We start from the raw sequence: 18,467 nt of genomic DNA on the forward strand, positions 1-18,467 counted from the left end.
CTCAGGGTTTTGCTTTTATACTTCCTTCCAGTTTTCTAAGTCCATCTTTCATTCAGATTCACCTAGAAGCACCTTGTGGCCCCTCCTCACTCCTGCAGTCTGCCCCGTCTGAAGGCCCCCACCCTACATCACTACGGTGGAATGTCCACCGTCACCTGATGAGGCGACTCAGACTCCTCATCTACAGCCCAGCACCACTGAGGTGCTCTTGAACCCCATTTTAATCTTAACGATTAGGAAACCCAATAAAGACGTTTAAAAACTAATTTAAGAGAAAATATTCTCTGGCCCTGATAGCGCATACCTGTAATCCTAGCATTTTGTGAGGCCACAGTAGGAGGGTCACACGAGGCCAGGAGTTCCAGACCAGCCTTGGCAACACAGTGAGTGGGATCACATCTCTAATATCATATCATATATACAAATATATATATGTATGCATGTGTGTATCTATGTATATATATAAACATAGATACACACATATATGTATAATATACTCATTCAACATAAATAAGCAAAGAAAGCAAGAAGAAGGAAAAAGAGGCAGGTGAACTTATATAAAATGATTTATATCAAATATACCTCATGTTAAGAAAGAAATATATGTATGTTTATATGCACACACATATATACATATATGTATAATATATAATGTACTTGTTCAGTTTGAATAAGCAAAGAAAGCAAGAAGGAAGAAAATGAGGCAGACAAATTTATATAAAATAGTTTATATCAAATACACCTCATATCATGGAAAAAATAGTTACATTTTATTTCCATATATAGATACTCTGATGTTTATTCCAAAATCTTGGTTCAGACTTAAATGTTAGATAATTACACAAAAAATGTGATGATTGCCTTTATACTTGCATAACTAGCAAATGGCCTCTCAGAAAGAGGTACATTCGTCCCTTGGTGTCCAGAGAAGACTGGTCCCAAGACCCCTGCGGATACCAAGACCACTGAATGCTCAAGTCCATTTTATAAAATGACATAGTATTTGCATATAGCTGTGCACATCTTCCTGTATATATTAAATCATCTTTTGATCACTTATAATACCTAATACTGTGTAAATGCTACGCAAATAGACGCTATACCATATGATTTGTAATATTTCTTGTTGGTATATTTTTGTTGGTTTTTAAAAATTATTTTTAATTCTCAGTTGGTTAACTCCTCAGATGAGGAACTGACTAATGTGTAGGGCTGCCAATATAGGTGACAAAGAAGAGCCTTTTCTCTACTTGGGCGTTAATTTAAGCTCAATTTCCAGGCCCTGTCTGTCACTGCATCCAAACACCTGCCTCTCTTACAACCCTTGCCTCACCAAGGGCCAGAGCTGTGGTCAGAATATTTCTATCCCCCAAAATTCGCATGTTGAAATATTATCCCTCATGGTGATGTCATTGAAGGTGGACCGTTTGGAAGATGACTAGGTCATGAGGCAGCGCTCTTCTAAATGGGATTAGTGCCTTTTCACCTTGTGAGGACACCATCTATGAACCAGGAGGTGGGGCCTCACAAAACCCAACAATGCTGGCTCTCTCAGCTCAGGCTTACAGTCTCTGGAACGAAGAGAAATAAATTTATTTTCCTGAAAAGCTACCCAATTTATGGTATTTTCTTGTAGTAGCTTGAACAGACTAAGACATCCAGAGATATTATACTATTCATGTCTTAGTAGACAAAGGAGGACTGTGCTAGAAAACCTTAAATAGCTTACAGAACCATCCCAACCTGGGGCTCAGTAACGCTTTCATACAGTATTTCTTGGGAGACATTGACAAAAGGTGGATGAATGTCTAATTGACAAAAATGTCTAAGTATTTTTAATTCAGAAATGGGTGGTTGAGAATTGCCTTTGAAAATCTCCTGAAAGGAAAAACCAATTCTAATGGTATACAGTGGAGAGAATATCTTAATACTATCGAACCTCATCCCTCAGCAGTTACATCATAGACTGTCAGAAACATCTATAAAGAAAAACCGTTCAGAGTTAAACAAAACTTCACCTATTGTTTTTACTTCTATACTCCTGTAAAGACTTTATCATATATACTGACTCATGCTTAAAACAAGTGTAACTTGCCTTAAGTAATTACAGAAACCTTGTTGAGGGCGTTTCAGAATTAAAAGACGCACATTATAATTATCAGAAACAAATACAATCTAAAGAGGGGAAATTGGCCATCTATTCTGCCAAAACACAAATTCTGGGAGAAAAGCCTATCAGCTACTGCACGAAATTGTAATTCCTAAGCATAATGTCAACCTACATACATTTTCCGTAAAATCAACTTGCATCGACACACCAGCTGAAATTTAATAAATTAAAAATTTGTAGTAAGAGGCCGGGCGCGGTGGCTCACACCTGTAATCCCAGCACTTTGGGAGGCCAATGCGGGAGGATTGCTTGAGGCCAAGAGTTCAAGACCAGCCTGGGCAACATGGCAAAATCCCACCTCTATTAAAGATACAAAAATTAGCCAGGTGTGGTGGCACCTGCCTGTAGTCTCAGCTACTTGGGAGACTGTGGTAGAAGAATCGCTTGAACCTGGTAGGCAGAGGCTGCAGTAAATGGAGATCGTACCACTGCACTCCAGTCTGGGTGACTGAGCGAGACTCCATCTCAAAAAAAAAAAAAAAATTATAGCAAGAAATAAATTCAAAACCCTAAATTATTTTTCTTAACTTTATATAAAAAGGGTTTCTGGGGTTGAAAACCAGAGCGGATCTCAACATATTTTGCCTCCTTAACTCTTCGTATCACTATGAATATGTTTCCTTTTCATTTGACGGATAGGATCTATATGACTGAAGACCTCAGGACCATACTCAGAATTATACTGTTTATAGGAATAAACTTTTGAAAAGTAGAGGACACGACGACTTCACTTCATTTATATGCTTTCCCTGGAGTCAGAGTTAATTCAGGCTAATTGTCAGTGAATGGCAACTTGAGACTTGAGAGAGAGAGTCTGAATACAGTTAATTCAATCAACAGACAGAAACCTCGTATCAAAATACAGCATTGTACATACTTAAACAGATCACAAATTCAAACATGTTCCCCAAGTGTAGCAATTTCACACCTTCATTTGTGAAGATCAAAGGAGAGATTGCACAAAGTATTTGATGGAGTAAGACAAAATTAAAAGGCACACTCACCAAACAGCCCAAATCACACACTCACATTATTCGGTGAAGTATTTTGAGCTAGGGAGCATTTTTCAGTTAAGTATCCTCCCCTACCACCCACCATCACCACCAAAAATATCTGAAATCTCACCTGACATTTGTAGAAATGCAAATGGAGAAAATTACAATAACAACAAAAAGTTGCTCCTATATTCTTTTTGGTCCACACCTGTAAATATTAGTTCTAGTCCAACTCATTGCCATGGAGTTTGAATTTAAGTTGATAGGTCTGTTTGTATGCTTATTTGTTTTAAGAAGGATACAGAATAATAGTTCTTTGTTTTCCCACTCTTAGACTTCTAGTATAATCACTCACTAATTTCTTAGTCTGAACCTGACAAGTAAAAGAAAAAACCTCAGTATATTTGTAAGAGAAAGGAACCTGATAATGAGAAAAGTACTGTCAGTTATTCTCAGGAAAGGTAATGTCAGCTTCTGAGAAGACAAATTGCCAGTTTCAGAACAAACACAAACAGAACAGAAAATGAAGTGAAGATTCAAATAGCAAGATTTTCCAACTTAATTGGGAGCAAAGTGAAAACAGTCTAGTAGAAGTTACACAAGAATTTATTAGGAACTTTGTGGCCATCCGCTGTTTCCATATGGTTAATTGTTCTATATTTTTAAATAGTTGAATCTTACCTGAAATTATGGAAATATGACACAGAAAATCTAACATAACAGCCATACAATAATATTTATTAAACACTAGAAATGTTTTATGACTGTGTTTCATACTGAGAGGGGAGTTGGATACAGTTACTTCAATGCACCAATAAATATCATTGAATCTACACTTAATAATAATTACATATAAATTCCTCAAAAAGTTAAACAGAGTTACCATATAACTGGACAGTCCTACTCTTAGGCATAAACTTAAGAGAATACCCAAACGAAACCATATGTGCACACAAAAATGTGTACAAAAATTTCCATAGCAGCATTGTTCATAGTAGATAAAAAGTGGGAGTAACGTAAATGTCTATCATACGATGAATGGATAAAATAAAAAGCGGTATGTTGATAACACGAAATATTATTCAGCAATAATAAAAAATAAAGTACTGATACATGCGACAGTAAACACGATCCTCAAAAACATTAATGCTAAGGAAAAGATGCTATTATTGTCACACAAGACAATATATTGTATCATTCCAACATACGAATTGTCCAGAATAGGAAAATGTATAGCTATAGAAATTAGATTAGTTTTTACTTAGGGCTGGGGTGAGAGGGTGTAGGAATGGGAACTGAGTGCTAATGGGTATAGAGTTTATTGTAGGATTGATGAAAATGTTCTAAATTTGATTATAGTGTTCATTGCACAACCCTGTGAATACGCCAAAAACACTGATTTGTATATATTAAAAGAGTAAATGATATGGTATGTTAAATATATCTCAATTAAGCATTTTTTTGAAAAGCTCTCTATGGCTTGGTCTTTTTGCAATTTAATTTATCTTGTGTCTTTATGATGTATAAAGGTATTTTGCCTTGATAAGATTCATTGACAGCCAAAATAAAATAAAAAACAAAAATTTACATATTTATTAACTTGAGCATATGAGGAAGCTATTTACATTGTCTTCATTTTTAATGCCACCTGTGTCCTCTCATACTAAAGTCAGTCTATTTCTGTAACCTCTCTTCTTCATACAGATAAACCATCAATTTAATTTTTGATTTAAAGCAAATAGGAGCATCATGTTTGTACAGTGTTCCACAGCTTTGCTATTCTTGCAATCCGTGACCTATAAATAATGCAAGACCTTTTTCTTCTCTAAATGACTTTCATACAGCATGAGCCTTGATACAGAAGACAAAAAATAAAAGAAAGCAAAAGAAAAAAAATCATCCTAAAGTCATGGAATTCAATCTATTTCCAGTTCCACGTTTGAATTATGAATCACATCTGTTCTCTTGTAACTGCATCAAAAGCCAACTTTTGAGCATGTAGTCATTTTATTTATCAAAGCAAAGGTAAATCGCAGCTAATCTGAAAAGTTTGTTGTGTTTTGCTTTAGCAGTAAGAAAAAAGAAAAAAGAAAGATCGGTTTCTATGTGACCCCTGACCTTTGAACCACAACCTCCTTGCCACTAAAGTGTTCAGCACCTCATTTAATCTCCACTCTCTGCACTGGCACAGTGCTGAGAAAAGGAAAGGGAAAAAATAATCTGGGGACTTCATCAATTTTTCATGAATTTTCATTTAGGCCAGAACCCCCTCTTACCCTGGTCGATAGATCAAGCTGCTGTCATATATTTGCCACCTGGGGCTACAGCTGCCATCTCTAGAGGCTGCCACTGACTCAGGCTGATCACAGGCAGCTACAATCTCTGTGAGGACCCCCTGTGCTCCTTCTGCTCGGTAAACAGGGAGCACAAGCATTCAGAACTGAAACTTTATCTGCACCAGCTACACCATGGCTGTCTTGGTGGTCCCATTGGAAAACTACATATTCGCTTTTTGAGTACCAGGCCTCTTTCTTATCAACTCTACAATCGTTATATAACTATTTAAAAAACAATTTTTGCCTAGAGATTATTCTTGAGGTCAAGTGACTCAAAAAACACTTTCTGGATAGCTTTTTTTTTTTTTTTTTTCAAACTAAGAAAAAAATAAAAGCAAATTTGAGGTGATTCCATTGCAATGATTGGTCCTGAATTTTTTTTCCCTCTGCTGTATTGTTCCAGAACATAAAGCTGAAGCATGTATTAAAGGAAAACAAACAAACATCAAAATGAATACAATATGGTAAAGAACTGGCTGACTTCCAAAAAACCAGTCAAGACAGATGGTTATCAATAAAATTCCACATTTCGTATCATAGTAGAATACAACATTTTTGAAATTAAAAATGACAACTAATGTGAAGCAAAAATATTTTTTAAAAATCTGTATTTTTTATCAATAATCATTTTATAATAAAAGTTGTCACATGTTTATGTCCTACATATGAATACACTCTTGACTACTTAGGTACATCTAGGTCAGTGGTTCTCAGCTGACTTTCTCTCCTGGGGAATATTTCCAATATCTGGAGACACACTGTTTGTCTCAACAGGGTTAGGGAGGATCCCACTGGCATCTCGTGAACAAACGCCAGAGATGTGTCTAAATATCTTACAATCTAGAGCATGACCCACCCCCACCCCAAACACACACACACTTACTAAATTTTGATCCCAAATGTCAGTCATGCAGAGGTTGAGGTACCCTGCTCTAGTTCTCCACGCTCCATTCAGAACTATATTCTAGGAGAGAACTGGCAGCATGTGTACTTCCATCCCACCACTACTCACTCTTCAGCAGTTGTGCTCTGTCCCCATCACTAGAGCCCACAGGTACTGTTTATTTGACCAGCATTTGGGATTTGCATTGTGTCAACCACTTTTAGTACTCTTGTGGTTGGTTGGTTTGTTTGTTTGCTTGTTTGCTTGAGATAGAGTCTCGCTCTGTCACCCAGTCTGGAGAGAAGTGGTACAATCCCAGCTCACTGCCACCGCTGCCTCCCAGGTTCAAGCAATCCTCCCGCCTCAGCCTCCTGAGTACTTGGGATTACAGGCACCCGCCACCACACCTGGCTAAGTTTTGTATTTTTAGTAGAGTCGGGGTTTCACCATGTTGGCCAGGCTGGTCTCAAACTCCTGGCCTCAAGTGATCCACCCACCTCAGCCTCCCAAAGTGCTGGAATTACAGGTGTGAACCATCACACGGCGGCCACACTTTCAGTATTTTTTAAAGTATTCCTTGGTTATTCTTGCCACTTCACTGCCTATATTCTATCACTCTGATACTTTTACTGAGCCTGATCCTTTTGCATGAGCATTTCTTGCCTTGACCACCACTAAATATTGCTGTTCTGAGCACTGAGATTTGACTCAGCTCTTATTAACTGCACCCTGAACACAGGCTGCCTGGCAATCACATCCACTTCTATATACTTTCGTGGCTTCCACACCTATCTCGGAAAGACCTCTCCCCTCAACTCCAGAAGCTGTTTCTTTAATGAAACTTGAGATATTTTAAGCTTACTGTTTCATTGGTATGTCAAACAATACAGCTAAAGTTTACCATACTGTTCTGTTCCCTAGAATTAGCTCTCCCTTACCTACCCTCCACCTCTATGGATGGTAGCACCATAGAGCCAGTCATTCAGCCAAAAAACAAAACAAAACAAATCTAGTAATCATCCCCTACTCCTCCAAAATGATCATAATGTCACAGAGTTTATAATTCCTAAATATGTTTCCCACTGTTTCCTCCTTTCAATCTTCACTGCTATGTTCAGTTCAGAATCTAGCATCAACTCTTTTCTGAATTATTTGACAGTTACTTAACGCCTCTCTGACTTCAATCATCATACCTTTAATGCAATCTTCAATTCTCTTTCAAAGATTCTCTATTCTCATAACAAAATAGCTTAGATTTTGATTCAGCACATGCCTACCTTTCCAATTTACTCTGCCCCCAACCTCATATCCAGACACCTGGCAGTTCTCCGAATATGCAGTGTTCATTTAAGCTTCCATTCTTTCTACCAGGATGGTCTTTCACTTCAATTTCCACCTGGGACATTCTTACATGACCTTAAATCACAGCTAAAATAATGTATCCTCTTAGAATCATTTCTTAAACTTACCTATCTAGAAAGAATTACATATCTTCCCTCTGGATTTGCATAGTATTTTTTACATGTCTTTATAAAGGCTTTATTGTTTGTCTATTTAGTTTAGTAACTCTTTATTTACATGTTTGTCATCCCAACTAGAATGTGAGCTCTTTGAGAACACACTGGAATGTGTCTTCATTACTATTCCTTAACACCTCTGTCAGTGGAGATCCACCTTCCATTAATAAACTAAGTGAATGTACCACAATGAGTATTTATGTTGAGTTTTCTAAAATATGAAGGCCAATTTAACATAATCTGGAGTTGTTCCTCTACAGCTGTTCCTCTGTCATTTTATAAAAATACACATTAGTTACCAATAGGTACTGAAAAATCACAATGCTTTGACCCAAATTTCCATATTAATATGTTTTATGAAATACACAAGGAAAGATAGAAGACTGATGAGCTAATGGAAAGAGATGAGCAACATATAAACGAATATTATTTGACCTTGTGATGCCTCAAATGGAATGAACTATTGACATGGCATTAGAAAAAGGAATTTTATTCACTACCTAATCCAATTTGCAAGCCTTCTTGTATTCCTCTCTAGGTCATGAGTAACTCAAGCATTTCTTAAACCTCACTTATCTCAAAATAAAAAAATATTACTGTCACATCACACACACACACAAATCATGGTTTAAAATATTCCCATTAAAACAGTTTGATTCATTATTAATGATGCAATTAGAAAAGAAAGCAATTCTTTTAGATGAAACAATAAAATGACTGGTTAATTTTATATACTTTAATTTTGAAAAGTAAAATTTGGTTAAGGATTTAAACAGGTTATTTGCTGCTGAGTAGATAAAATTTTTTAAATTCTGAAAAATTAAAATTTCTTAATTTTTATGTATTTAAAAAAGAACAGATGTCATTTAGAGTGTTTCTTCAAATACGACATAATTCCCTAAAAATAAAAATTAGAAGATTCAGGTCCTGGTTTAGCAACCCCATTAATTTATTGTCTGAAACTTGGTCACCTAAACTTTTGGGGCATCATTTTCTTTATCTTGAAAATGGGAGAATAATGCCAATCATATTCACCATAAAAGGGTCTGTTGAAGTAAAAATCAATAAAATTTAGTATTAAAGTATTTCAACATGTTTGAAAAGTTTCCAAAATTAGATATTTCAAAATAAAAATGGAACAGGTATGGATATTTGCATTCTTGAATTTGTGTGTGTGTATTTCAAATTTCATTAAACTGCATTTAATTTAAGGGCTTTTTGAAGTATTATTTTATAAAAATAAAACTATTTAGTGGCCAGTACAAAATCCCACTGTTAGCTAAAGTTCTAATGCTCGTATCTCAAGGCACTTCACAAAAAATAAAAAATATGGGTCTTAGGATTCTCCTAGTATTTTCCTATTGGAGTTAAACATTTCCAGAATTTATGGGTTCCAGGTTTCTTAGCAGAAACCATAAATCAGAAGTAGATGGCTGAGAACGAAAAACGTCATTGGAATAGTTATGTAAGAAATTGTAGGCGAGTGGATCACCTGAGGTCAGGAGTTCAAGACCAGCCTGGGCAGCACAGTGAAACCCTGTCTCTACTAAAAACACAAAAATTAGCTGGGCGCGGTGCCTGTGATCCCAGCTACTTGGGAGGCTGAGACAGAAGAATTGCTTAAGCCCGCGAGGCAGAGGTTGCAGTGAGCCGAGGTCACGCCATTGCACTCCAGCCTGGGTGACAGCGGGAGCCTCTGTCTCAAAAAAAAGAAAAGTACAATTTTGTTTACCAAAAGAAAGACATGAGTCCATGAGCTATCATTTAGGAGAAAATATATATAGCTATACACATAAGACTCTAGCATCCTGAAATCTCCCAATTCTGTTATCTTTGAAGATGTACATGACAACAAGGAAGCTGAAGAGTGCAAAGATTTTAAGGCATAATTGTTGCCCTTTCTTTTTTTTTTGAGACGGCCCAGGCTGGAGTGAGCGGCGCCATCTTGGCTCCCTGCAAGCTCCGCCCCCCGGGTTCCCGCCATTCTCCTGCCTCCGCCTCCCGAGGAGCTGGGACCACAGGCGCCGCCACCTCGCCCGGCTCATTTTTTGTGTTTTTAGTAGAGACGGGGTTTCACCGTGTTAGCCAGGATGGTCTCCATCTCCTGACCTCGTGATCCGCCCGTCTCGGCCTCCCAAAGTGCTGGGATTACAGGAATTGTCGGCATCTTATACACAATTTATTCTAGATAAAATCTTTCCTCAAAACAGATAATGTCAAACTTTTATGGTATTGTTTACATTATAAACCCAAACCCTCAGTTACAAATTAGAAAAAAAAAAACCACTATCCTATTTTTAATTTTGTCTAGAAAATCATCCATGAAGTTACGGAGTCAGTGTTTAAACCGATGGAAAAATTGATATCTTGATTTACCACTGCTATTTGCGCTATTTGATAAGGAAATAATAAATATATAAAAACACCAACAGTAAGGCAAGTCCTTAGCTATTTAGATTACCAAGATTGAGTGGAAGTGAGAAACCCTCCCATACATGAACATTCTGTTCGCGCAGACGGCAGATCTCCTCTCCGATGAGCGTTAAGTGAATAAGTAAATAAATAAAGTATAATTGCTGTTATTGTTGGGGTATTCTCCTCGCCACACCTAAGGTAATAATTCCTGAATTGGAAGAGTAGGTATAATCTACAGAATAAAAGAATAGGTTCTTTTTAATGTTGCTGATAAAAGTTGGATTTCGAAGTTAATGTATATATTTCTATGTGTGTGGCAGGGTGTGTTTATCAATAATCACTTATACATAAATTGATGACAGACATAGGTACGGTATTGAATGTATGCCTTGTATTTGGTGTCATGCCACACATCAACTTTTCATTTTAACATAGCCAACTGTAATACCGGATTATGTCTTTCATTAATAATTCAAATCTTAAGCATGAACAGCCTCATTGCCTCTGTGTTTTCTTATAATAACATATTGGCCGTCTTGATTTCACATAAACAAATTGAGTACAACACCCTGGCTTGATACTATCTTGACCAGACTTCTCTGAAGAAGACTAAGGAAAATCATGCAATGTGTTGATAGATTCTGTAGGTTTTAGCGTCTATGGGAACACATCGAAACTTACTTGAAATAAATAAAAGTAAACGTGCATATGAGGTTCACTATGTTCACTTACATGCCACTTCCAGAGATGCATTTCGACTCACGGCTTCACCAAGGTAGTTCCTTGCAACACAAACGTAGCTTCCTTCATCAGGTTTACTTCTGCGCCCATGCACGATGCGCAAGAAGAATAAGGATCCGCTGGGCAGAAGCATCCTGTGGGACCGGGGATCGTCCTTGTCAGTCTCCACTCGCTCCCCATCCTTGTACCACTCAATGGTGGGCGTTGGCCGGCCCTCCGCCTTACAGTTGAGAGTCGTGGGCTCTCCCTTCGAGACGATGACATCAGAAGGGTGCTCCACAATCCGTGGGGGAAAGTCCTCCTGGCGAAGACGCGATCCTGCAACACAGGACAGAATAAAGGCAGGCGTTACCATTTCCTTATCTCAACCTTCCCTTTCACTGAGGTTCCTGATGGTGACATTAAATGCTTCAATTATTCAATTGAATAGTAGTTTATGTTTCGTTTTGTGTATGCATGTCGTAAGTCATCTCAACTCCTTTGTAGAATGCGGCCATTTGCCAATAAATTAATATGTTAACTCAAAGAACTTAGGTTTAATGTGTTCCATGAATCATGACAAGCAGAAGTAAAAGAGGACAAGAGACTTGCTTGTTCTTCTGGGATCAGCATGGGTACTAAGATGAGTAACACTAATTTCCCATCCTCAGATTGCTTGTTATATACTGAGGAAGAAAGTCACGTGAGGAAGCGCCTAGAAGACACATAGATATCATTTAATGTGCTGCCACTGTGTTACCAGACTAACGCAAAAAAAGACCTGCAAATTATGTACAAATCTTATCTGCATTTCACAGATGAGGCAAACGCTTAGTAAATGATGTCAGTTGCCCAGAAATGTAGATGAAGCAAGCAGTAGAGGCAGGCTTTTGAACTCAGGTGTGTTTGACTGAAGAGCTCAAGTATAAATCTGTATGTTAAAATGTAATATGCTGCATAAAGGTATATAAGAAATGCACTCTAGGCAGAAAGAAAAAAATTTAAAAGTTAACCCTAAATTAAGCATAATAAGAGATCTCTTTCCCCCAAAAAATTATATTTAGATGGAGCTGTAAGGAATGAAAAATGACAACTAAAAGAAAAAAGCATCATGTCAAGAGATACCATCAGCAAAAAGACAAAGAAATGAGAGTTATGTGCATGGTACGTTTCATAATCAGGAAGGAAGCTGATACGGCAGGAAAAGGTTTGAGGCAGCCTTGGAGCCTGAGACCACGGGCTTTGTACCATGCTCAGGAGAGTGGGATGTTATTTTACAGGGCTCCCAGATTTTTAAGGGAGCAGTGACATGACTATCTGTATAATTGAAAGATATTTTTAGTCTGCATTATCAATAACGGATAGCAATGGAGACATGAAGACAGTTGCAATTTACTTAAATAGTTCAAGAGAAAAATAAAAAGAACCTGACCTTGGGAAATGATGGTTTAGGTAGAAAAGAAGAAGGAAAAATACACCATATCGAAATGCTTGACAGAATTTGGTATATCACCATACACAGTACAAAGAAAGAGAGATTGTACCAATCACTTCCCTGTGAATGCAATACAAGTGGGGCTGTAAGGGGTGTAAGAAATCAGAAGAGAGGCCGGGCACGGTGGCTCACACCTGCAATCCCAGTATTTTGGGCAGCCAAGGCGGGTAGATCACCTGAGGTCAGGAGTTTGAGAACAGCCTGCCCAACATGGCGAAACCTCATCTCTACTAAAAATGTAAAAACTTAGCCGGGCATGGTGGTGGACGCCTATAATCCCAGCTACTCAGGAAGCTGAGGCAGGAGAATCGCTGGAACCAGGGAAGTAGAAGTTGCAGTGAGCCGAGATAGTGCCAAAGCAATCCAGCCTGAGTGACAAGAGTAAAATTCCATCAAAAAAAAAAAAAAAAAAAGGAGAAAAGAAAAGAAATAGGAAGAGAAGGATCTGTTGATATTTTTCATTTATATGGTGTCAATTACCATTATTCATGCAAATGTGCTACCAGCTGCTCCAAGTAAATAAAAAGGAGACGCTGAGAGGAATCACCACATATGGGGACATAATGATTATATAGATAAGCACTTCTTAAAAGTGTGCTCTTATATAAGGCTTTCCAACCAATCACCTAACATGAGCACATTTCTCTTCAATAGATGATAGCAGTAATATTTACTTCTCAATGTTACCTCAGTTCACACTCAATATTAATTGAAAATACATATTTTAATGTATTAAAGGGCATTTAATTCAATCTTAAATGAACTTTTTTATTTGAAGAGGATTAACTATCAAAGGTTGCTGACTATTTTTTTTAATCACATTAGACCAAAAAAGAATGTATACATTATAAGTGTTAGATGTCTAAAGCAAAAGAGTAATTTATGGTCCACAGGTCAGAAATTTTTTAAAAAACTGAAAAGATCCAAAGCATCTAGATAGGTAATTACAGTATACATCACAATAATAAAGGTTATAGAGCATGAGTACCGGGTCTTAAAGCAATGAGGAATTTAAAGAATATAAAAGTAACAAGGAATTTTTAAATTCATAATCAAGAAAGACCCCAAAGTTTTTAAATATGAGTGGCTGAATATAAGTAGCTTACAAATCAGAAACATATTCTCAATGTAAATGTCTGGATACATAGCCATAGACTCTGATCCTAAAATATATCAAGAGTTTTATGTCACTTTTCATGTAACAAGATGATAGAAGGTTACAATCATCTGTTTAGATAGCCTCTTTGTTCTCCTTTCATCTCCCTATGCACGGTGACCTACATTCTCCCTACTGCAAAACCTGTTCTACTATTAAAAGTAAGCAAGTAAATCATCCATGCTACTAGGGTGCTATTTACTATATCAACTTGTTCCCTAACTTATTAGGCAGTAGGCCTGGATAAGGGCTGAATAAGACCTGAAATACACTAATACTTATTAAATAAAATATAAAATAATTGATTTATAAAAGAAAAAGTGACAAAATAGTTAAGCTATTTAGCAATAAGATTTAAAATCCAATATGTCCAATGAGCACACAAAGAATGTTACTCATTTATCATTACAATATATGTAAACTATGTTACCTAGAGATTATAGTACTGCCATGTCAGGATACTCATCTAGTAATTTTACTCCTACTTTAATAAAAACATCAAAGAACATCTTCAACCTAAATATAAAAAGTAAAACTGTGAAATGATTACAAGAAATTAGAGAGGCAAGTTTTCATGATTTTGAGTTAGGTGATGGCTTCTTGGATATGATAACAAAAGCACAAGCAACAGAAGAAAAAAAGAGATAAACTGGACGTTATAAAATTTTTAAATACTTGTGCTTGAAAGAATACTACCCAGAGAATCAGAAAAAAATACGCAAATCATATACCTAACAATGGATTTATATCTAGAACATATAAAGAACTCATAGCTCAATAAAAATATAAATCATCAAATTTTAATACAGGCAAAGGATTAGAATTAGTAGTTAGACAAATTTGACAAAGTAGTTAGACAAATAGCGACAACCACATAAAGAGATATTCAGCATCATTAGCTATTAGATAAATGCAAAACAAAACTACAATGAAATACATTTCACACCCACTAGGACGTATATAATCAAAGCAATGTAAAATAACAAGTATTGTCAAGGGTGTGGAAAAACTGAAAACCTCATCCATTGCTGGTGTGAATTTAAATCGTACAGTCACTTTAGAAAACAATCTGGAAGTTCCTCAAAATGTCAAACATGTAGTTACCATATAACCCAGCAATTTCACTCCTAGATATGTATCACCCCAAAATGAAACCATACACCCACACAAAACTCACTCATGAATATTCATAGCAATATTATTCACAATAGCCAAAACAGTAGAAACAACCCAAATGTCTACCAACTGAATGGATAACAAAGAATGAATCAACAAAATAAATGTCCATGATGAATGGATAAATAAAATGTGCCATATCCACATAATGGAATATTATTCAGCCTTAAACATGAAGTATTAATAATACATGCTGCAACATAGATGAACTTTGAAAAAATAAGTGAAAGAAGCTAGTTGCAATGGACCATATATTGTACAATTCCATTCATATGAAATGTCCACAGTAGGAAGTCCATGGACGTAAAATGCAGATTAATGCTTGGCTAGTGCTGGGGGATGGAAGTGGGGAATGAGGGCGGCCTGGGAAGGTGCTGCCAGTGGGGACGGGATTGCTTTAGGGATGATGAACATATTCTAAAATTAATTATGGTGATGGTTGCATTACTCTGTGAATGTAATAAAGATTATTATATTGTATACTTTGGGTGAATTCTGTGGAATATGAATTATATCTCAAGCAATTTTTAAAAATTGATAGATAAAAGAGCACTGTGAACAAGTTTAATAAAAGGTGTAGAACAATTTGTCCTCACTCCTAACAACAGTTAACGTTATTTTCTTCATTTACAATTTTCGGTTATAATGAAATCATCAGGCCTGCAATAGATCATTAGGACAAAAAGTGAACTGTAACAGTCTTGCCAGCCAGATAGGTAGATTAGAGAGATAGAGAGAAAAATAGATTAGAAAGACAGACATAGATATGCAAAAATACAGCTACAATCTAAGTTTTACGATGTTATTAAAAATATGGGGATTCATTCTGAGCTTTCTTAAATTCAGACATTACATAACAATAGCAGTGGTCTTTAAGATGGACTCAATGCATAAGTCTTTGGATTCTTTCAAACTGTGTGGAAACGAGTGATATTGTGTAAAGGGGAGGCAGCCGTGGTGGTGTGGGGCGGGGGGTGTAACTTTCATCACATTCCCAAAGAGGGTGGGCCTTTAAGATTACCAAGGAGCACCAAACTACTGGGTATTCTGTGTTATTGGCTAAAACAACTCCATTATTTGGTCAAAAAACAAAGCTGGGTTGTCAGCAAAACTCACTGGGGACTGAGAACAGAACAGTAAGGGGGCGTGGGGGTTGTTTGTCACATGAAGTGCCACGAAGCAGCTCAACCTCAACATTTCGGGAATCTAAAGTGTGAGCCCCTCGACTAGCAACAGAAGCATGATCCGAAGGCACATTAGAAATCGAGGATCTCAGGCCCCAACCCGCATATCTCAGATCTGAATCTGCATTTTACCAAGATTCCCCCCTCTTCATCAGGTATTTGTATGCACAATACCGTTTGATAAGCACTGCGCACACCAGTTTTTGTGTGGCTCTGAGCTAACAATGCTTTTAAAAGAGGAGGAGGAGGAGAGGGGAGAGAAGGGGGATGAGGAGGAGGAAGAGGTAATAAAGAAAACGTATATAGCCTGTGAAGCTTAAAATATTCACTAAGGTTTTTGCCCACCCTGCTCAAAAGTACCTGATTATCATTTCCCATTACAAAGTTCATTTTTAATTTAAATTTATTTTAAAAATAAATTTATAAATGTATAAATACCTCTTCTACAGATTTCAAATGAAAATTAGCTTGACAGCAATATTAATATTGCCCATACAATGAGAAATTATTCAAGACTCCTATTTGAACAGATATGCTAAGCGATGTATGAAAATAACTATCTACAATTCTAATTTCGCTTGTGGCTGGTATCATGTCTGGCATCTTTCTGTATCTCAATTATTAATTGGGCAATCAGTCAAGTTTTAATTAAAATAATTTATTCAATTATCTCTCTCTGTGTAAATGTATATATACATGTGTGTATATATAGATACACATATATATATTCCCTCTTTCTTTTATAATGATAAAGATAATTAAAATTGGTCAGAGGTCCTAAACATGAACATCCAAATGTTTATTTTTACTGTCCAAGAAAATAAGTTGTGAAATTGTCATGTAAATTGTCCATAATTGAATAGATAGGAGAAGCATAATTAGAACTCATGACCTTTAATCCAAAATGTGCCAGGCTTCTTTAGAAACGAATGGAGGACCAAGTAAAGAATGGACATGGCACCTAGGCTAATTCCAAAGCCCTCTTTTAAAGCTGATTTCTTTTTTTTTTTTTTTTTTTTGAGGCAGTCTTGCACTGTCACCTGGGCTGGAGTGCAGTGGCGCAATCTTGGCTCACTGCAACCTCCACCTCCCAGGTTCAAGCGATTCTCCTGCCTCAGTCTCCCAAGTAGCTGGGATTACAGGTGCCCAGCACCACGCCCAGGTAATTTTTGTGTATTTTTAGTAGAGACAGGGTTTCACCATGTTGGCCAGGCTGCTCTCGAACTCCTGACCTTGTGTTGTGATTCACCTGCCTCGCCTCCCAAAGTGCTGAGATTACAGGTATAAGCCACCGCACCTGGCCAAAGCTGATTTCAATAAAATGCATCACATGAACGTTGCTAGTCATAATTTCAGCAGAAAACATTTTCCTTGTTTTTCAAAGCCTGATTCTGACTGCCTGCATCAGAATCATCTGGCATTTTTTTTTTTTCTAATGCTTCATGAATTTGCATGTCATCCTGACCCAGGGCATGCTAATCTTCTCTGTATTGCTCCAATTTTGGTATATGTGTTGCCAAAGTGAGCACTAAGATATTTATTTAAAATACAGATTTTTTTTTTTTTTTTTTTTTTTTTTTGACAGAGACTTGCTCTGTCGCTCAGGCTGGAGGGCGGTGACAGGATCTCGGCTCACTGAAAACTCCGCCTCCCAGGTTGAAGCGATTCTCCTGCCTCAGACTCCCGTGCAGCTGGGACTACAGGCACGCACCACCACACCTGGCTAATTTTTTGTATTATTAGTAGAGATGGGTTTTCGCCATATTGGCCAGGCTGGTCTCGAACTCCTGGCCTCAAGCGAGCCTCCTGCTTCGGCCTCCGGAAGTGCTGGGATTACAGGCATGAGCCCCCTGACCCAGCCACCAGCTTCTTAGTTTCTATAGTGAACACGGTGCATCAGAAATTACCAGTGAAAGATTCCAAGACGCTGCATCTTTTCCATGCTCACCGGAAGATCACGCCCTTAGACCTGGTTAGATGTAGCGTTCCACAGCGTCATCAAGTGAGCCAGGCAGATGAACATGCATCTGTGAATAATGTTCTAAGCAGCTTAATTTGCATAATAGATTATTTTTGCTTCTCAGAGACTCTCAAACAATGATTTTGTAATGATTTTTGATAAAATATTTGATATTTTAAAAAGTTGAGTGGTATACTAGCACTTCAAATTTTTGAATGTGAAGTATAAATTACAATTCATGAATATAGTTTAGTTTTCTTTAGTCAGTAACTGCTCATTTACAGTGAGTGCCAGAGAATATTTGTTTTCAGGAAGAGATTTCAATCACATAATATAACAAATGAGGAAAATGCACCTAGAATATTTGTTGATTTCATTTCGCGAGTTACAAAGTAAATACTTCTGCCTCATTGAGTTGGAGTATAGTATTTCCTAGAACCAAGTTTTATTTTTCTTTTGC

At 37.0% G+C, this 18,467-nt stretch overlaps 1 protein-coding gene and 1 non-coding gene across 7 annotated transcripts in view; both read right to left on the reverse strand.

Annotated features, from left to right (window-relative positions):
- The window catches only part of ROBO2 (roundabout guidance receptor 2), a 619,239-nt gene that overhangs the window by 548,538 nt on the left and 52,234 nt on the right, over positions 1-18,467 (reverse strand). For all 6 annotated transcript variants that reach the window (XM_033211611.1, XM_033211608.1, XM_033211607.1 and 3 more), the window contains exon 2: positions 11,049-11,375. In XM_033211611.1, the coding sequence (XP_033067502.1) occupies positions 11,049-11,375 (327 nt within the window). The remainder of the gene's footprint in view (positions 1-11,048; positions 11,376-18,467) is intronic.
- On the reverse strand, positions 17,472-17,576 carry LOC117084617. Its single transcript, XR_004437544.1, has one exon. It is a non-coding gene; the product is annotated as a U6 spliceosomal RNA (small nuclear RNA).

The sequence above is a fragment of the Trachypithecus francoisi genome, unplaced genomic scaffold, assembly GCF_009764315.1.
Source record: "Trachypithecus francoisi isolate TF-2019V2 unplaced genomic scaffold, Tfra_2.0 Lachesis_group0, whole genome shotgun sequence".
Classification (NCBI taxonomy): Eukaryota; Metazoa; Chordata; class Mammalia; order Primates; family Cercopithecidae; genus Trachypithecus; species Trachypithecus francoisi.